The 19,742-nt window shown below is 34.1% G+C and overlaps 10 protein-coding genes across 10 annotated transcripts; 5 read left to right on the top strand and 5 right to left on the bottom strand.

Annotated features, from left to right (window-relative positions):
- Positions 1–84: 84 nt before the first annotated feature.
- Positions 85–1,626, bottom strand: TpMuguga_04g00434 (YL1 nuclear family protein). The gene is made up of 7 exons (XM_758976.2): positions 1,397–1,626; positions 1,206–1,365; positions 1,052–1,171; positions 957–1,023; positions 806–888; positions 640–774; positions 85–566 (listed from the first exon to the last, which is right to left on the bottom strand). Exons 1-7 carry the CDS (start codon positions 1,537–1,539, stop codon positions 126–128), a joined length of 1,149 nt encoding a protein of 382 aa, XP_764069.1. The 5' UTR covers positions 1,540–1,626; the 3' UTR covers positions 85–125.
- An 83-nt stretch (positions 1,627–1,709) lies between these two features.
- On the top strand, positions 1,710–3,394 carry TpMuguga_04g00433 (uncharacterized protein). The gene is made up of 3 exons (XM_758975.2): positions 1,710–2,821; positions 2,943–3,244; positions 3,275–3,394. Exons 1-3 carry the CDS (start codon positions 1,830–1,832, stop codon positions 3,376–3,378), a joined length of 1,398 nt encoding a protein of 465 aa, XP_764068.1. The 5' UTR covers positions 1,710–1,829; the 3' UTR covers positions 3,379–3,394.
- A 23-nt stretch (positions 3,395–3,417) lies between these two features.
- Positions 3,418–5,565, bottom strand: TpMuguga_04g00432 (uncharacterized protein). Its single transcript, XM_758974.2, has 5 exons — positions 5,005–5,565; positions 4,758–4,942; positions 4,632–4,723; positions 4,518–4,563; positions 3,418–4,485 (listed from the first exon to the last, which is right to left on the bottom strand). The coding sequence occupies exons 1-5, from the start codon at positions 5,531–5,533 to the stop codon at positions 3,505–3,507; spliced, it is 1,833 nt and encodes a 610-aa protein (XP_764067.1). The 5' UTR covers positions 5,534–5,565; the 3' UTR covers positions 3,418–3,504.
- Positions 5,566–5,590: 25 nt separating this feature from the next.
- TpMuguga_04g00431 (uncharacterized protein) lies at positions 5,591–7,697 on the bottom strand. Its single transcript, XM_758973.2, has 6 exons — positions 6,870–7,697; positions 6,774–6,838; positions 6,689–6,742; positions 6,100–6,658; positions 5,857–6,066; positions 5,591–5,749 (listed from the first exon to the last, which is right to left on the bottom strand). The coding sequence occupies exons 1-6, from the start codon at positions 7,674–7,676 to the stop codon at positions 5,639–5,641; spliced, it is 1,806 nt and encodes a 601-aa protein (XP_764066.1). The 5' UTR covers positions 7,677–7,697; the 3' UTR covers positions 5,591–5,638.
- A 48-nt stretch (positions 7,698–7,745) lies between these two features.
- NIP7 (60S ribosome subunit biogenesis protein NIP7-like protein) lies at positions 7,746–8,706 on the bottom strand. Its single transcript, XM_758972.2, has 6 exons — positions 8,606–8,706; positions 8,454–8,543; positions 8,307–8,352; positions 8,039–8,188; positions 7,857–8,006; positions 7,746–7,826 (listed from the first exon to the last, which is right to left on the bottom strand). The coding sequence occupies exons 1-6, from the start codon at positions 8,659–8,661 to the stop codon at positions 7,782–7,784; spliced, it is 537 nt and encodes a 178-aa protein (XP_764065.1). The 5' UTR covers positions 8,662–8,706; the 3' UTR covers positions 7,746–7,781.
- Positions 8,707–8,847: 141 nt separating this feature from the next.
- On the bottom strand, positions 8,848–10,020 carry TpMuguga_04g00429 (putative integral membrane protein). Its single transcript, XM_758971.2, has 5 exons — positions 9,912–10,020; positions 9,430–9,655; positions 9,196–9,260; positions 8,998–9,084; positions 8,848–8,934 (listed from the first exon to the last, which is right to left on the bottom strand). Exons 2-5 carry the CDS (start codon positions 9,600–9,602, stop codon positions 8,903–8,905), a joined length of 357 nt encoding a protein of 118 aa, XP_764064.2. The 5' UTR covers positions 9,603–9,655; positions 9,912–10,020; the 3' UTR covers positions 8,848–8,902.
- Positions 9,514–11,692, top strand: TpMuguga_04g00428 (AP2 domain protein). Its single transcript, XM_758970.2, has 2 exons — positions 9,514–10,566; positions 10,740–11,692. Exons 1-2 carry the CDS (start codon positions 10,249–10,251, stop codon positions 11,658–11,660), a joined length of 1,239 nt encoding a protein of 412 aa, XP_764063.1. The 5' UTR covers positions 9,514–10,248; the 3' UTR covers positions 11,661–11,692.
- Positions 11,693–12,109: 417 nt separating this feature from the next.
- TpMuguga_04g00427 (uncharacterized protein) lies at positions 12,110–14,800 on the top strand (the record flags this gene model as incomplete). The annotated part of the gene is made up of 1 exon (XM_758969.2): positions 12,110–14,800. The coding sequence occupies one exon, from the start codon at positions 12,110–12,112 to the stop codon at positions 14,741–14,743; it is 2,634 nt and encodes an 877-aa protein (XP_764062.1). The 3' UTR covers positions 14,744–14,800.
- A 314-nt stretch (positions 14,801–15,114) lies between these two features.
- TpMuguga_04g00426 (uncharacterized protein) lies at positions 15,115–17,850 on the top strand. The gene has a single exon (XM_758968.2). The coding sequence runs from the start codon at positions 15,130–15,132 to the stop codon at positions 17,833–17,835; it is 2,706 nt and encodes a 901-aa protein (XP_764061.1). The 5' UTR covers positions 15,115–15,129; the 3' UTR covers positions 17,836–17,850.
- Positions 17,851–17,954: 104 nt separating this feature from the next.
- On the top strand, positions 17,955–19,497 carry TpMuguga_04g00425 (uncharacterized protein; the record flags this gene model as incomplete). Its single annotated transcript, XM_758967.2, has 1 exon — positions 17,955–19,497. The coding sequence occupies exon 1, from the start codon at positions 18,190–18,192 to the stop codon at positions 19,495–19,497; it is 1,308 nt and encodes a 435-aa protein (XP_764060.1). The 5' UTR covers positions 17,955–18,189.
- Positions 19,498–19,742: the final 245 nt, after the last annotated feature.

Below are 19,742 nucleotides of genomic sequence, written 5' to 3'. Positions count from 1 at the left end.
ATAACCATATCACTACTTGATTTGTTTGATGAATTTCCAAAATTTTTAAAATTATTTGAATCTAAAATATTTAAAAAATATAAATTTTAGGAAAAATTAAAAAATTTTAAATTTGTGGATCATATTTAATCCTCACATTTAACGTAGTTTGGTGTTTCATCATTTAAATTATAAATTTTGGGTTCTGTTATATCCGACTTTTCATCATTATATTGTACACGAAGCATTTTAAAGGCTTCTACTGTGCTATAGTATTTTCTCGTCACGGGGTCGAGATACTTTGCTTCCTGCCCTGTGATGGCGCACTTTGGCTTCTCACTGCTCTCCAAGGCTATCTTATCCATTCTTGCTTTTTCATAATATTCAGGCAGTTTTCCTGTTGTGAACATGTAAAGTTCTAGGGGTTTTTCTTCCACTTGTGGTGAGATTGTTTCCATCGGATTACCTTCCTCATCTAGCTTGTATGGGTTTACTACTGATAGTAGTGAATTCCAGCTTATCCAAATATCATAATGGCCCTTATATGTCGATCTTTTCGTCTCTGTATACTTCTTTCTTTCATCTTCCTACATTATATTATATTATATTCACCGGGATTTTATATATTCAATATATATTTTATATAATTTTAATGATTACCCATGCTTGTAGGCTTTTTAGTGATTTCCTATTAGCTTCTTCTGTTCTTTTAGCTTCTTCAATAAGTTCCTCCTGTGTGTATACTTTCGGTAAACGCGTTCTAGTCTTTGGTCTGCCCCTATTGGAACCCCTTCTCTAAAATAAAATATTAAATGAAAATAAAAACCTTTTTTATCTTTCGATACTCCTCCAACTCACGAATAGCTTCTGTTTTCTGTTTTGTAGTTTCACGCCTTTCTCTCTTAAAATCTACAAATTATATTAATAATTATATTAATATATAGATAATAATTTGAATATTAATAGTGTAATCACACCTTCTGGACTAAGGGTTGGTTTATATTGCGGAGTTGTTTGCTTCTTTGATGGGCTTGAATCAGGTGCCTAAAAGTTGTGATAGATAATTAAATACCTTTCTTCTCGTCAAGGCCTGTATAGTTCTCTTACTAGCCAGCAGCATTGGGTCAACATATGCACCGAACTTTTTCTTTTTCGGTTCCTTAAATTGGGATTCATCGACTTCTTCATTTTCCTAAAATATTAATATCAAATTGAAATTTCTGTACCTCTTCTTCAGGGTCATCAAAATCTGAATCTGTAGAGTAAGCGTACTGCTCCTCTCCTTCACTGCAATTGTAATCATCATCCACTTCATCTTCTTGCCATGTAGAATGCCCCCAAAACTGCTGATCTTTTTCTAGTTCCTCTCCAACGAGCTGGGTGTATCTAAAACCAGAATTAACGGTTTAAAACCGACTTTTTCCCTCTGTTTTGTCTTTTTGGAAGCTCGAGTGCGATTCCGACTTTAGACTCGTCAAATGATTCCTCATCTGATGAATCGTAATATGATGATTCATCGGTATTATCCTCCTCGTTGATATTATCCTCTGATGAACTCATACTTTATGTGCTCTTATCATCATAGTATATGAATTAAAATATGTAATTAGACATTACATTATTATATTAAATAATTTTCAAGTTTAATTTTGAAAATTTGTATACTATTTAATTATAATTATGTTTTATTTTACACCACAGTATAATTAGAATCTTTACCTAATAATTAATTTCGTTAATTTTTTATATAAATTTTAAACAAATTCTTGATATTGTAATTATATTTTATATATGTGTTTATATTATGATCACTTTGACTTTATTCTATACTAATTTTAAAGTAATGGATAATGCTATTTTTCAGATTTCTAAAAAACTTTGTTAACACATCTAACAACTGTTTCCTTCCATTTAAACATAAGAGGAATTTAACTTCATCAATTTCCCCTTCAACTCCTAACTCTATATCTGAACCCTTGACACATGATGTTGTTAAGAATCGCACAGAGTGGCTAATATTCATAAATTACCTTAAATATTTGAGTAAACATCCAAAAGAATGCAAATTTGATAAGTGTATAAACATCTTGATCAGTACAAGTGATTTGTTTTTAAAATACAACAACAAGTTTTACAATTCAAATGTTCCTACTCTAAAATTGGAATGGAATAATGGAATATTAAGGCAAGTTAATACTCCTGTACCAAAATATCATTTTATCGAATATTTAAACTCATCAAATACTTTATCATTACTTAAAATTTTCTCTAAATTGCGTCTGTACCATAGAATAAATACTCACAACTTTGAAAATAAAACCTCAAATGTAGTTAAACATGAAGAAACTTGTTCTTCCAATTTATTATTTTCAGATATTCTTGACGGTTTAAACTCCAATTCATTTGAAAATGTCAGTCCAAAATTTAGAAGTGGCCAATCAGGACCACTGAGATTTAATTCCAATAACCTACTTGTTTATCCTGGCATTTTATCAAATCCTTTCATTTTTGAGTTAGCTGATAGTTCTGTTATAAATCTATTTAAAACTCCAATTCCAGCCGGTTTAAACAGTTCTGAATTTCCAAAGAACAACTTTTCACACTTTATTGACACTGTAATGGTTCAGTTTCTTGATCAATTGTTAATATTTCTTTCTAAATCTGACTTCACAGAATCTAAACTCTGTGTCCTTTCAATGTACCTGACTGTTATGGTGTATGGACCAAAATTAAGGAATAAAAACAAGTGTAAAGTGGATAAAAGGGTTGAAGATTCGATAAGAAAACTGTTTGATTATTTTATTGAGAGGGTTCAATCCAGTAAAGAAGAAGTTTCTTTAAGGTATTTAATATTATAATTATTTTTAAGGTATTTAATGTTATAATTATTTTTAAGGTATTTAATATTATAATTACTTTTACTGTAATTAATACTAAATTAATGTTTTAATTAAAATTTTCAGGTCTTTGGCCTATTTAATTAATTCTTGTCATCCTAAACCTGAGCTATTTGACTATGTTTCCAGAAGAATTATTGACCACAAGGGCCCTATTGGTGAAGACTATTTAGAGAACTTTGCATTTGTTTTTGCTCGTTCCTACTACACAAATGATCCCTTATACGAGGCTCTAGCATCAATTATCAATAATGAATCCACTAATTTAGGCCCTTTAGTCACAATAAACTTGATACTCAGCTTTTCAAGGATTTCTAAACTTCACTTGGTTAAGGATTCACTTTTCAAAAGACTAAATTCATTCACTGGTCAGTTGAATTTTACATAAAACTCTTTAGACTACCAGTTAAAGAAGTGCTCTCATTTGCTTAGATCACTTAAGGAACTATCACAAACTCATCCTGAACTTAATACTGTACTCAATAGGATAAACAATTTGTAATATAATACACATTATACTTCTGCTAAAATAGTGTTATACTACTATCATAATACTATATTATTATTGAATTTAGGTTAAAATACTATTATATTACAATTATAGTATATTAGAATAGAAAGAATTATTCTATGAATTAGAAGTATCAAAATCCAGGTCATCCCAAGCCTTGCTTTTACCGGGTTCGACCTTTTGATCAGAATTCTCGTTCTCTTGTTCATTTATGATTGAGTCGAAGATGCCATCTTCTGAGAAAGTAGGATGCGATAATTTGTTCTCATCCGAACCACTATTGTTAAAATTTAAAGTATCAACTTTTGGTTCTTCAGTACTAGGCTGAACACTTGTTTCCTTATTTGAAGCCGATTGATCCTCCTCTAAAAAGTCCCAATCTGAATTCCAACTACTCAGCCTCTGACCTTTATCTAAACCTCTAACAACTTGAGGTTCATGAGGATCAACATTAGGTTCAGAATGAGATTCAACTTGATGCACTTTAGGTTCAAATTGAGATCGAACGGCTCGTCGTGAACTTTCAGGCTGATTTCCATGTTTATTTTCAGTATCTTGAGGAATAGTTTGAGGAGGATGAGTCTCGTCACTCTCTGAGCTTGAGGAAGCGTCGAGATTAGTCACGTAATTAATTACTTTTGACCTTAAATTCATCTTTGTTTTCTTAGGTCTCCGTTGAGGTTTGGGTTTATTGCTTTGCAATTGTGAAGGATTTAAACCTAAAGAATCCTTAGAAGTGGAGTGTTGAGTAGACTGTGGTGTGTGAGACGCATCCAAATGTTGATACTGTTGTTTACTATAATCTGAATCTTTAGATTGAGAAAGTTTACTTAAATATTCCTGATCTAAACTAAGGTCTAAAACTCCGGTTGGCTGAACGAAAACGAGTTGTATAGGGTTAGTTTTGGTAGGCATAAACATCTTGATGTTATCAACTGACTCCTTCAAGTATGTAGCCTTAACTTCCTTTAAATTTTTGCTAATATCTGCACACATTGTGTGGAGACTGTCATTAATCTCCTTCAAATGTGAATTCTCATCCTCAAGCTGGTCAACTCTAAGTCTAAGATCAGAAAGCTCCTTAAGGTCAACTTCTCTCTAAATAAATTATTAATTTGATTAGTACTAACAGCTGGTTCCTGATGGGTTTCTTGATTAATTCCAGTACTTTTAGGACTAAAAAACATTTAAATTAGTTTAAAAAAATAATTTAGTTAAAAATTTTAAATTTGAGTAAAAAATACCCTGATTGACTATTTTGCGATGCCATGAGTTTAGCTACAGATAATGCTCTATCTTGTCTCTGCAGAGCCTCTAGTATTCTATTCTTATAATCCTAAGCATTAATTTTACAATTTTTGTGAACTTACATTGTCTGTTAATTTATGGTTTGGGTTTGACCAGAACTCGTCTCTCTCCTTATTTAACATAGCGATATGATTTTCAGAAAGTGCTAACTTCTTATTCAAACTCTCGATTTGCGATTTTAGTGTGTAAAACTCTTCACATCTGTCCTTCATGTTATCAAAAGTGTTCCTATTCTCCCTCAGAAGTTCTAAAAAAATATTAAATGGATTATATAATGTGCAAAATTGTGAATATTAAGTAGTTAAATACCATTTAGCATTGAAATTTGGTTTTCGCTTGATTTTATATTTATGTTTGCCTGTTCTAGCTGAGATTTTAGAATACTGTTTTCAGATTCAAGGAGCTGTAGACCTTGAACGAGGTTAATGTTCTCATTTTTAAGTCTTAAGTGCTCTACGGCAGCAGATTCCATTCTGCTGTTAACGTCATTTAATGCAGAGAGGTAGCCTTGGATTTGGTTTGAAAGGGTGAGTATAGTTTCGTGGTTAGATTTAAGTAACTGTGAAAGATGTTGTACACAGCCTTCGCCATACCGGAGCACCAGTCCTTTAATACAGTTTTCTCTCTCAATTTTGTACAATTCACTCAGGTTAGAAATTGAAGTGTTTAAAAATACATTATCGTTTGAAATTATTCGATTTTGAAATATATCACCCAGGGAATGTGGATCAGAATCATCATGAGCGACATCAGGGTCGTATGAATACTTGGATTTCCCGGTACTCGAGTCTATATCAGTTGCCAATATTCCATCTACTATCCCCTTAATAAAATTCATTATAAAAATAATATATTTATTATGAATTCTGGTCCCATAATTTAAAGTGGAAACTGATAAACCACACATTACATTATACATAGTGTAAAATTATTGTTTTGCAGCTTAAGATTTTAAAGTCTTTAAATTATCGAAAAAATCTACTGAAAATAATATCTGATACATCTCCAGGCCGCTTTGGTTATAAAATTTACTAGCATCAACACCCCTCGATTCCTACATTTAATCCTCAAATAAATAAGAAGAAGATTTATTTATAATATTGTATAATTGTTTAATATTTTGTGAATTTTAATGGATAATTGTGTAAGAATGAGTAGTACCAAGGGTGTAGGAGTATGTTTTGGCTTTAGAATTACTGTGTTTGGCTCCTTAGATTGGTTAAATATGGAACTTATGTAAGGTGAATAGTGAGATTTTAAGAGTTTCAAGTCCCAGTATGACGATTTCCCCTTTGTTAACACTGAGAAAACAATTCCTTCCTTTGATAGGATCGCCTGGAGCTTTGGCGTCTTTGAAACTATATCATTGACCTGAATTTAACAATAAATGTTGGAATAACTTACATAGTACATAAGTGGTACTGCTACGTCAGAATCAACGAGTGGTGAAATTGAGACTAAAACCTGTACCAGCTGAGATATAACTTGAAAGTCTGCGATAATATTCGATTTTAGAAGCAGGTTTGAAATGTTATCAAGGCATTTCAAGAACTTTATTGTTACACAGGGCCAAGTGAAATAAACAGAATCTTCCTCTTTTTTCGTCTCTTTTCTATCCATATTTTCATCACCATTGACTTCATCATTTGATCCAGGATGTTTGTTGAATTGTAATTCTCCCTGGAATAGTAGTGGAACTATCCTGGTGGCCAATCTAGTGAACACTTCGTAGAGCCAGTTATACTCAAAGTTTGTCACCAGCTTCACTATCTTAATTATTGCGTTTATTCCTGATATTATTAAGCTGTAATTCTTCACATCCTTATCAATAAAATCGTTTACTATCCTTTTAAACTCCAGCAGAAGTTCTACCTGTAAACTCTCCTCCAGTAATAATCCGAACTTCCCCAAACCATCAATGCATGACTCCATCAACTTGTAATTTTTACAGTCCCTCAATACTCTAAATTAATGTTTAAATAATCTAAATTACTTTGTATAATATGTGATAATCCAACTCAGAATCTCATTCTTGTACTTATCCTCCCTAACAAAATAATAAATTATTATGTGATTACTTGTTTAATTTTGATTTTGGCGTTTTTTCACTCTTTAAACAGCCTTCAGAGAGTAAAAATTGGTGCTAAGTGTTATGTTAATTATGAATAACTTACGTGTTTCTTGTTAATTTGGATTTCATTAATAACTCTAACAACCTTGTGATTAGTGTGTGAAGACTTTAAAATGAATTTTAGATATCTGTGAATATCAACAATTGACCCGTAGGTAAACAAAGAGTTAATGGACTCAAGGCAGGATTCCGATACCTTAGAATACTTTAAACACAGTGATAAAAGTTCATCTGATACTCTGTTATCAGACTCAACTAATTTTGAAACTAGAGGAAGGAAAAAATCTGGATTTGAGTTCAAATTATTCTTTATGAACGTGATCAGTTTGTCCCTAATTTCGATGGTTTTGTTCGTTATTTCCCTTTCCTGGGCTATAACATTCGCCGAATGTGCAGTTTCAGTCCTCTTTACAACTTCTAAATTCACTTCATTTAACTCGTGGCTCACACGAGGCAGAAGGTGACAAACTACTGAAACCAAGGAGAGAACAGATAACTTCTTCACATAATCCAGTAAGTTTTCTGGTCCGCCGCCTTTCTTTTCAATAATATTATAAAGAAGGTTAACATTGTTTAACTCAGTTTCTGGGTACGTTATAGCCTGGGTGCAAATCTGGGAGATGTATGATTTGTATTCTTCCAAAGTCTGGAATTTTTTAATATTTACATTTTCAAAATCCTTCTTCCTTACTTTATCGGATTTTATCTTGATTTTGCGTGGCTTAGTTACAGAATCTTTACTAACAGTATCATGATTTATATTCTTGATTAAATTCTTTGAAACCTTTATTTTCTTACTTTTATCCTTAGAATGTTTTTTAAATTTTGACTTTGGCCTATTTTTGGCCATTTTACCACAAATATATACTAATCACATACTAGTCATGTATTAATAGTGTAAGGTGTAGGTACTGTAATCAACGTTTCGTAGAAGATTAAAAATAAATTGTTGGTGTTAAATTATTTCCTCTTCATGACGTAAATAATGTCCGATGTCGGCCTAAAATGATATAAACAATGTAATAATTACCTGGTTTATAACTGCGATATCATCTGGGAGTGAGTTCCTCAGATTCTCTGTGGATTTTGAGGTTATTCCAAACCCAAGAGGAATGTTTTTCGACATAACAACAACTCCTGCGTTCTGTTCAATTCCTTCACTAATTTGATCGACATGTTTCTGTATCATTAATGTGTAAAAGTAGTACAAACCTTTAGTACATTTCCACCATATAGAAAAGGTTGATCCATCTTTAGCCATACTTTATTCTTAGAATAGTATGAGAGGTACTCTAGCGCTGTAATGTGTAATCTAAACTGCTTCGATTTAGTGAACTTTCCCAAACAAACTCCAGCCGATATCTACCATAAATAATTAACGTGAAAAATATTTTGGAGTGAGTTTAAATGTGCGAAAAATAGTTTAAATGTGAGAAAATAGGTTAAATATGTGTAAAAGGTTTGTAATAATAAGACTTACCAATTTTTTACTACTGATGGAGCCAACATATTTAAGTATATTTTCACTAAAGAAAGAAATAAATTGAATTTGCAGGCTGATACTTAAATTAAATATGTCAAGAACTAAGAAAAATTAGAGATATAAAACGTAATATAGCATGGTTACCTTATGTAATAAACTCTTTCATTGTGTAGGCGGAAGTAATGTTGTCCAAATTGATTATTTTCAACCATTTGAAGAACCTTATCTCCAATACTAAGAAAAAACATATTTTTACATCTATTTATAATTAATATTATTAACGGACTAAAAATTACTATGATGCTAGTTTCTTTAAAACAATTTGAACTTCGTCTTCACTTAAAGGTCTCATTTTAAATTGAAAAAACAATAAAATTAAAAACTATAATACAAAAAGAAATTGTTATTTTAACAGAATCTCTATAATACAAATATGCAAATACAAGAATAGAATGAAATTGATTTAAAATAACACATTAGGGATAGTTTATTACAGGTTGAAATTAAAATTAAAAAGAATAAAACAAAATGAAAATAAAGAATCTAAAGCTTTAGCTTAAACTAGTGTACATAGTCCAAATTGGGTTAAAACATTAACTTTCATTCTTAAACTTTTTCCTGGAATCTATATCACATTAAAATTAAATTATTTATATAATTTAACGTAAATTATATTGAAAATACGAACTGGGAATAAGTTGTAAAATCGATTGCTTAATATTGTTAAACCTAGAATCCTCCATGTCCATTAAACGCTTCTTCTCCTTCTCAATCTCTAATAAGTATTATTCACTATTATATTATTGTATTATTCTAAGTTTCAATTTGGTTGTGTAATATTTACTAAAAATATATTTATATATAAATTATATACGTGTATTGGAACCTTTATCAATGACATAAGAGATTTCTTTTTTTAAATTTTGGAATTCGCGGCTGGAAGATAACCATCTGAGTTAAATGTGTAAAGAAATTTCATTAAACAATTGTTGGAATGTTCGGATATAAAAATAATTGTATTAAGTAGTTAAATAACTAAAATTACATGGATTCATAATACTAATGGTTAAAAGTGTGATTGGGAGAAAATAATGTTTTAATGTGTAAGGGATTGGAATACCTTTTTTGTGGTATCATTTGTACATCGACTGTGGGAATATTCCCATCAGGCGTGGAATCACGAGTTTGGAAAGAGTAAACAAAGTTCTTCTCCCCTAAAAGGGGAAGAAATGTGAATAAAATGGTAATTAAAATTATAAATTTGCCTTTAAGGAATATTAGGCACGAATCCATTTTTGGAGAAGATGCGATTCTCACGGGTGTTCGAAAAACGACATGTATGACACCTGAATAATGCGTGAGGGTGCATCATTGTAAATAAATAGGAATTGTAAAAACAACTAAAAATAAATTATTATAATCATTTTTTTACACACAAAAGTTGTATTAACCGATTGTTGTGTTAATATTGTTGAGGTGTAAAGTAAATTGTGATTATTTTGAAGAAGCCTGGAATTACAGTGATTCTTAAAAACAACATAGCATTTACATTAAAGTTTTTAGTGTAAAGTTGATAAATAAGGCATGTTTGTGATAACTTACAGTGTCGAAAATTGTGAATTCTCGGAATTGTAGCAAAAGCTCAGAATTAATTTGTAAATTATATTTTGGCTGTTGATAATTTTTTTATCTCTAATTTTTTTGACTTGTTATTGTCAGGTGTGTAAGCATTGCTTCTTAGCCTTGTGATGTCGGGAATTTTCGATTAATCACAAAAATAAGTTAACTAAATTGGTTTTCGTGTACTATATCTAAAATTAATCACTTTGTAAAATATTCTCAAGGATAAAGGAACACACACATTTCCTTTTATTATGTTCATTTTTCTGTTTTTTTAATTTGTAATATTTGTCTGTACTATAAGTGTATCATATCCAAGATGGGAGATTCTAGCGAAAACATGTTAGAAAACTCAAGCAGCGTTGAGGCAAGCCAAAAGGCAGCCGACGCCTACGAGCCCAAACCTGAGCCGCCAAAGAGCCCCGCCCCAAAGACCGTTTCCTTCAAAAACGGCAAGAAGTACTCGAACAAAAAGTTCATTTTACCACCGCCACCCAGAGCCTCGCCACAATCCAGCTCCGGATTCCCCGGCGTAAGCTGGAACAAACGCATGGGAGCATGGCTCGCCTTCTACTACGACCAGGGAACCAGACGTAGTAGAACCTTTCATCCCAAATACTTCGATATGGATGTTGAGGTATTTTATACTTAATTTTATATTTAATTTTATATTTAATTATATATTTAATTATATAGTTAATTATGTATTTAATTATGTATTTAATTGTATAGTCAATTATATAGTCAATTGTATAGTTAATTATATATTTAATTATACATTTAATTGTATATGTGATAATTTGATATTAGAAAGCGAAATTGGCAGCAATTGAGTTTATGAAGAACATTGAGAAGCATCCGAAGTGTAGTTTGAGGAAGAACAGGCGTGAGAGGCATGACTGGAGTAACTCACATTACATTAAGACTTCGCCGGAGTTTGACGATGAGAACGAGCCCAGGACAAGGAGAAGAAGAAAGCCCACAAACAAGGAGTTTGGAACTGAGGTTACCAACAAACGTTCACCTATGAGTTGTTCCACTCAGGCCAGCATGGGTGATATGTACTTTGATGCCCTCAGGCCAAAGTTCATCAATAATCCTATGAGTCATGAGAAACAGGTCACACCCACACTCGCAAGAGTTGCCAGGGTTAAACCTGAAGGAGATATGATTGACATGACTCCAACCATGTTCAATCAGAGCCTGATGTGGGGAAATTGTAACCTGTTTGTGAACTCTCAAGACTACTGTCACTCACAGGACTATTCCCAAGACTACTCTCAGTCTCAAGACTACTCACAGTCACAGTATAGTCAATCACAGTACTCACAGCCACAGCAGTACAGCCAGCCAAAAGACTACAGCCAATCACAGGATTCGAGCTTCAGCATGCCCTCCTTTAATGGCTTTACAAGCCCATCAAGGAACTTTGCAGAGGAACAAATGGTTGTAAGTAACATTGACAGTGAGCACGACTATAAGATGCTACACCCAATGCATAACGTCGACCCTCTTGACCCAAACCTTAACTACATGTCAGGCTACAACTGCTCATTAACCTCCGTCAGTAGCCCTTACCTCTCACCCTACAACTACTATGGCACCAAAGAGGAGGCACCAATGCCACAAAACACAAGTTTCCAAGGCATGGTTATCCAAAACGAGAACCAACAATCAAACATCCTCTACTCACCAAACTCATCCTACATCCTACCAATTGACTCCAATTAATTCCTCTTGAAAATTTTTTCACACATTTACACATTAGACTTGTGTTTAGAATTATATTTATTGTTAGATTTGTATAGTTGTGTATAAATGTGTAGATTAACATTTGGAAGGGTAATTTTATAAAAATTTATGAAGTTAGATTAGGATAAAAAATGTAAAAATAAATAATAATTATATAAATAAAACTAATATTATGGGTATTTAGTGATAAAAATAATAGTTAAATGAATAAAAGACATGACAAACTAATTTTAAAATACCCATCCTGAGAAACACAATAAATAGGAATAATAATATAATAAAACAGTGTAATAAGATGGCCTGATAGAAAATATGGAAGATTTGAAAATTTTGGGGAAAAATTAGTAATAATTTCTGTATTAATGTGTATAGTATCCCCATAGAACGGTATTATCATTTCCATACCGATAATTCGGAAGAATGTGAGAATGAAAAGGTTCTCTGTTTTTGGCTTGGCAGTTGTATTTTTGTCATTGGGGTTCGTTAACTCAGAGCTTGAGGGTTACAGGCTCAGCTTGGACGACCCTAAAGAAGACGTTTTTAAAGTAAAAACCACCCAGTTTGACAACGTTTCCTACAAACATTACGCGCCTTTGAAGCATAAATATGCAGTTACAGTCTTCGAATCGGAGAATAAAGTCTGGGAATCAGACGGTTTTGGAACGTGTGTATATGCCCTGTTGGCATACAGGAAACAACTGCCATATTTGCTCTATTTTCAAGTTGACTCAGGGCACACGCTTTTTAATTTATACTACGTAAAGGAAGAGAATCAGTGGAAAAAAATTGATATAGTTGACTATTGCAATCTTTTGAAGGAAGTTAAAAATGAAGTTAGAGTTAATGGAATATTTGGTTTTAACCTGTTTAACGCAGTAAATAATAGCATGGTATCGGTAGAAAATGAGTCGGAAGAAGCTCCTTATACTCAGTATACGTCAGCAGTAGGTTATTTCGCCTCTCACGTGTACTTTAAAAACCAGAAGCTTTGGAACGCTAAAAAAGAAGGCGAAAGATGTTCCGCAGCCTTTTGTTACTCACATTTAAATGAATATTACATGATAAGGCTCCTGATAACAAATGCAGATGAGGAGTCGAAATTGGAAACCTATTTCAGTCTAAAGAATAAATGGGTACACGTCCACACATTGGAAGAAGTTCATGATAAAAAGTTATATGTCCAGAAACCAGAATCATTTAAATATCCAAATTATACTTTTACTTGTAAACCCTTGTCAGTTTCCAGGGTTGAAACATTTCCCATGGAAGTACAGGAGCCAGATCACTTAACAGAGCCGTACTTTGACTTAACCGATGAGTTTTACAAGTATAAGGTACAGAATCAAGATACGGATAATACATTTGGATTTCATGATCATGTGCATTCTTATGACTATGTTGACTACGTTGAATCTGCGTGTCAAGAACCTTACTATGATTTAACAAATGAATTTTACAAATTTAAACTTCAAACTCAAGATACTGACGATACTTTCGACAGTAGAGATTTGAGTACAAAATTGGATATATCATTGACGGCGATAAATTTGTTTACACAGTTGAGATGTGTTGATAATGTGTTTTATAAGTTATATAACCCAACGTCTGATACAGTAGTGAGAACCGTAGTTGATTGTAAGACTGAGGTTTGGAAAGCAAAATCTGAGTCTGAAAGATGTGTGCATGTGATGGCGCCTCAGAAAGAGGGTCAACACATAGCTCTTTACCTATTATTAGAATTGGGAAATGAGTTGAAAAGTTTATTTTTCGAAAAATCTGAAGGGGAATGGAAGAGAACTAACCTGGAACACTATAAAAACATCATTGACAATCTTAAGAAGAATATTGCCACTGATGATATAACAATAAATTTAAACTCTAAAATAGAATCAAGTCTATACTCAGTAGAATATAAGCTTGGTAAAACCCCTTGCATACTTTATCTTCCCAGGTTCGGAGCGACGTGTCACAGGGTAGTTGACGGAGTTCAGACCATTTGGGAACCTTTAAACCCATTTGACAGGTGTGTCGCAGTTTGGGCATATGACAGTTGGGGTAAATCTTACATGGTAAAGTTATTAGTCCAGTTGAGTGATGACACCTGTGATGTCCTCTCATACATTAATGTTGGGAATAAATGGGACCTGTTTAACTCATTTAAACGCTCATTTGCCAATAAACTCCCCTTCAAAAAACCAGTAGACTTTTATAACCCCGAATATCTCTTCAATCAAGATATTCGTCCATATCCACAACACACTCACTCCCACTCAGCTAGTGAAACTACAACACACTCCGTAACACCTGGTGAAACAACTGGTTCAAAAGTTGGTGAAAAAACTGAACCGGATTATGTGAATACAAAATTATCAGAAGCATTGGATAATCTGAGCTTACACTCTGATGATTCTACTCACAGTGTTACTGATAGTGTTACTCACAGTGTTACTCACAGTGTTACTCATAGTGTTACTAATAGTGTAGATTATCCGAAAGATGTATATAATATATATTTGGATTCTGATGATAAAGATGAGACAAACGTTCCTGGAGGTGCTGAAGTGAAATCTCCGGTGCCTAATTTAACTGATAGAGCAGTTCAGAACGCAGTAGTGGATAAGATTTGTAATAGAAAAGCAGTGTCGCAAAAGTATAAAATATATTACAGACCAATTTCAGCAAGTGATTGTGTATATTTGGACTTGTCATCTCCGATGAATATGAGTAGTTACGAAGTTGTCAGAGCTGAATTTGATGGTAGATTGTCGTTACTCACGTATAGAGCACTGCCGGGAAAATACTTCAGTGCTGTTTATGAGGGTCACAACGTCATATTCCACGGAGATCATACGACCCACGTATGCTATGAGTTTAATGTATACCTTAAAAATAAAGCCTCGTACCTGGCAGATGCACTTGTCAGAGTTAAGAACGAAGATGTGACATTACATCTGAGAAAAAACAAGGATAACTGGGAATATATTGACCAGGAGACATTTATGAATTCTGTGAATGTTTTGAGGATTTCACAGGCCCCTTTTAAATTTGTTGAAACACGTTAAGATGTTTTAAATTCGGCTGAATATTTTGGAATCATTTGAATTGTTTTGGTAAATCGCCAAATATGAATATAGTAAAAATTATACCACTATATACCTAGATAATATTATAAATTTGTATATATATTTGGGGGAAATGTGTAGGTGTATAAAAAGTGCATAGATATGGAAAGTGAAATAGAAAGTTGTGGATCTAAAGTTATGAGTAAAGTTAAGTATAAAAATGAATTAGTTATAAAAAAATATGAAAATAACAAGGACGAAGTTGAAATATGACAATATAGTGAATTTCGAGATTTTATGGATAAATATTTGTCAGCAGCTTCTACACACCTGTATTGGAATGCCCCAACATTTGTAGTTAGATTCAGTTAGTTAAATCCCAAGTAATGGTTTATTTGGGCCTTCTCCTAATCTTACCGGCGGTTTCCTACTGCTTTAACCCGCTGAAATTGCGGAAACTTGACATTACAGTTAGATCACTAAATTCCTGTGCGGAATACAACGAACAATTTTTAGATAACGTTTTTTACTCATATTTTAAGCCTTTGCCGGGTGTTGTGATAACTTCAGTAAATGAAGGTGAACATAACATTTGGAACAGGACCTCTCCGGTGGAATTTTGTAAATATGCCCTCGTGGCTTATAAACATAAAACGCCTTATCTCTTGTATATATTGAGGGATAACCCGGAATTCACCATTGATAATTATTATATAAAATATGAGACTGGCTGGGATCCGATTGACGGTTCAACTTACAAACAACTGATTAATCAGTTGGAAAAGGTGCGTCAGTCACACTGTGTCACACTATTTCTTGATAATAACTCAACATTGACGACTTACGCCACGGTCCACGAGTATAATAATAAGTATAGAGTACAATTTGTAGCGCCAAAATATGGTTATTTAGCTTGGCGAGTGCATCTTAACGGTACAATTTGGTCATCTAAGGATAATGAGAGTCGCTGTGCAGCTGTTTGGGGGTATCGTCTGGATGGTTTTAACATTTCATATGTTAAGTTATTGATTAAACATTCTGATGGTGGGTCTGAGCTATTGGAATTTTATCAGAAGAACAGGCGTTGGGATCGACCAGTTGAGTCTGGTCGTTTCGCAGGAATACTTGGAATTCAGCATCCAGACAGTTTTCTGCATCCTGAATATGATTTTTTCGATAAAATTGGTCTAATTCACTTCCCACCGTTCAGACCTCAAAAGATTGGAACCCAGATTGTTTCAAGTAATACTGACCCCAGTTTACTGTATATTGACATGTCCATTACCAATGAGTATGTGTTTACACAGAAAGGACATTTGGACGGTGTGTACTACCAGGTGTTTAAACCGAAAGGTGATGCGATGGTATATAGGGTCCGGGAATCATTTTTAAAGGTTTGGAACCCATACCGTGATGAAAATTTAAAACTGGCCATCGTAGCCTATGAACGTAACATACCAATCCTAATGTACACCATCATCAGCATCGGCAATACCATTAACAGCTTTTATTTCCGTAAAAAGATCTTACGGACACACAGTTCCGATTCTCACAGCAGTCCTAATAGTACCAACACTAGCATCAATAGTAGTATTAATAGTAGTGGTAACACTATTATCAGTAGTAGTGGTAACGCTAGCATCAATGGTAGTGTTGGTGATGGTGTGGATTTGAGGGATGAGGATTATATAAATAATTCATGTTGGATAAGAACGACGTTGACATATTATAAGGAGAAGATAGAGCAGTTGAGTGCATTATCGTATGAGAAGGTGGAGGAGGTAAAATTGGACATATATTTACCTTCGGCTAGTGGTAAATTTTACTACATACCAGCTCAGGGATACTCCTACTATGCGCCAAAACCTTCATATAAAATTACCAAGGTTATGAACCAGCTGGAGGTCATTTGGGCTTCCAAGGATAATGAACGGGTTATTGCCGCATATGTTTATGATAATGGCTCACCGTACCTTGTTAAACTTGTCGTCGCCGACAACACTCAAAATTCAAAAGTTCTTGTATATTATTTGTTTAATGGTAAATTCAATATCGTCAAGTCTGTCATACCCTCAAATCTCCACAAATCCCTCAACATCAACCAAACCAATAACATAACCAGCTTTAATTCCACTGCAAATGGAAATACAAGTGATAGTAGTGTAAATAATACAAGTGATAGTAATGTAAATAATTCTGTAAATACCGCAAATGCCAGTTCAAATATTACAAACAATATTACAAACAATATTACAAACAATAGTGTAAATGATACTGTAAATGATTCTGTAAATGATACTGTAAAAAATAGTCTAAATGATAGTGTAAACAGTAGTGTAAACAGTAGTGTAAAAAAATATAAATTAATAATAAATGGGCAGGTGAGAGAGGTGTTGAAGGAGCACTATGAGCAGGTGATTAGAGGTTTAGAGGACTTTTATTATCCGCAGTATAATTTCTCACCCAAAGTTACCGAGTTCCCACTCTCGTATCCCCTAGATACCTACAAAACACTCTACGACTTCTCATACTATAAATCGCTCTCCAAACATGACACCAGTACTGGTAATACTAGCAGTGGTAACACCAACAACACTCTAAACATTGCCAATACTCTAAATAGTAGCACTAGTAGTGGTAACACTCTAAGTAGTAATAGTAGTGATAACACTATTATCAGTAGTGGTAGAAATGGTTTGATTGATGAGTTTATGGAGGGTTTTGTGGTGCCGTATTATGGTATGTACGACTGTATGTCGTTGGATATATTTAACCCGGATAAGAGGTTTGTGGAGATCACAACGGGCACGCTCGACCGTAGAGTTAAGGTCAAGTTCATACAGCCAATGCCTGGAAAGTACTTTAACGGGATAACGGAAAGAGGAGTTAAGATGTACGCGAGGATGAGTAATACTGAAGCCTCGGTGGGAGTTCACCTGTACTCAAGCGACGGCGTATACGTGCTGGCAGACGTGATGCTGGCCTCGTCAAGACCAGCGTCAATACATCTCAAGAAAGTCAACGGCATGTGGAAGTACATTAGAAAACAAGAATTCACACAATTATTACAACAAATCAAATCTGTACACTAATATAATACTATTGTATATTCCATGCTAGAGAATTTTTATAACTAGTTTTAAAATTCTAAAGTTATATAAATGTAGGATTAGAATTTTAAATAAGTAACCGAAATAGTATGGAATTTAGGGTGAGAAACATGTGTATGAAGAGGTGTGTGGTGAGGAGGAAGATGTAATTCCGGAACAACTTCCAACGAGTATTTACCGGAGGAATAAGAAGTAAAAAAATAACAATAGGATAAACGTAACATCCTCAAGATGATAGGGTGGAATAAGTGAGAAAAGGGGATAAATTTGAAAGACAGGAAAATTATCCCCATGCACATGGCATGAAGAAGCTTATTCTGTATATTCCGCTAAAAAATGTGGCAGAAATATATGTTTTTCGTGCTCCTACTGCTTAATTTGGTGTTGGGAGAGCCGGACCGGTTTGCCCTGAACCTCTTCGGCTCAGATGAGAGCCGGTACGTGACTGAGACGGCCCGGTTCGACAACGTGACCTATACAGTGTACAAGCCTCTGAAAGAGAAGCTCATAACATCAGTGCTATTCGGTGATGAAACCGTCTGGACAAGTTCGTGTGAGCAGGAAACTGCCCGGCTCGTACTACTTTCACTTAAGGTAGGAATGCCATTCCTGCTCTACGTGAAGTCGGAACTCGCAGGTCCAAAACACTATTACTACTATTTGGAAAGTTACAAATGGTATAAAACCTCTTTTGGACACTATTGTGATTTGCTTAACAAGTACAAGGCAGACGTTGAAACTCAGGAATTTACACTTAATTTAGATTTAACTCAGAGTAGCGAGAAGGTATTCTATAGTAGCACAACGAATTTCAAGAAATTCGATAGCTTCTTCGTTGAGAATTCGCTGGTTGATGAGTGGAAAACAGAGTTTGCGGCCACACAAGTTTATCACAACGTGACACCTTTATGGTTTGCCACGAAACCAGGTGAGAGAGCTGTTGCAGCCTGGGCCTACAAATCTGGCAAGGAGCATTATCTGGCTCGCTTACTCGTTAGAAACGCTGATTTCAAGTTCAGATTCTTCAACTTCCTCAAAGTCGGGAAAACTTGGACCAGTCTAGAACAACAACCCTTCACATTCCTCAAATCTGACGACTCAGTTTTTCCTGAAGATTTCTATTACCCGGAATATCTCAACAATAGTCCGTCACCGACTTATTTCATGGTTTCCTCGGTCAATTTATCTGAGAAAACTAGCTTAACCCAACCTTCCGACTTTGTTGATGATAGTTTTGAGTATAGGCCAGAGTCTAAACCTGAGAGTTATGATTTCAGGCACTTTAATGCCCCAATACCTTTTACGAAGCTTGTTAGACTTGATTTTTCAAAACGTGTGCCAAATTCTGTTGCCAGCTATGTAACGGGCCAGTTTGATAATAAATTGTCCGTTCAGTCTTTTTACCCAACTTTTGGTAAGTTCTTTGGCGTTGTTAGGGACGGAAATCACGTCATATTTGAGCGTAACGTGGACGTCGAGGCCTGTGTCGGAGTTCATTTTTACAATAAAGATAAACAAAAGTACCTGGCTGACGTCTTAGTTTACAGCCCACATAACTCGAGGTCAGAATACCATGTGAAGCTTGATGGTAGATGGAGCCCAGTTAGCAAAGTTGTCTTCACCGACCTCATGAATAATCTTTAATTTCCATTTTAACTTCGCCTTGTGTCTGAGTACAAAATGCGACTCAGCTCATTATATATTTTAATTTTATTCTGCATGTCACTACATTTATTCACCAGTTTCCACGGTATCAGTAGATTTGTATATTATCCAGCCGTACTGTATAGTACTGTTTTTACTATTCTAATGCTTTTAACAGTGTTTTACCCTTTTATATGGCCTGGAAATATTTTAATAGGTTAATATCCCCTGGTAATTATTACTCA

This window comes from Theileria parva (genome assembly GCF_000165365.1).
Source record: "Theileria parva strain Muguga chromosome 4 map unlocalized ctg_529, whole genome shotgun sequence".
Lineage (NCBI taxonomy): Eukaryota > Apicomplexa > Aconoidasida > Piroplasmida > Theileriidae > Theileria > Theileria parva.
This window is presented reverse-complemented; position numbering and strand designations above follow the sequence as displayed.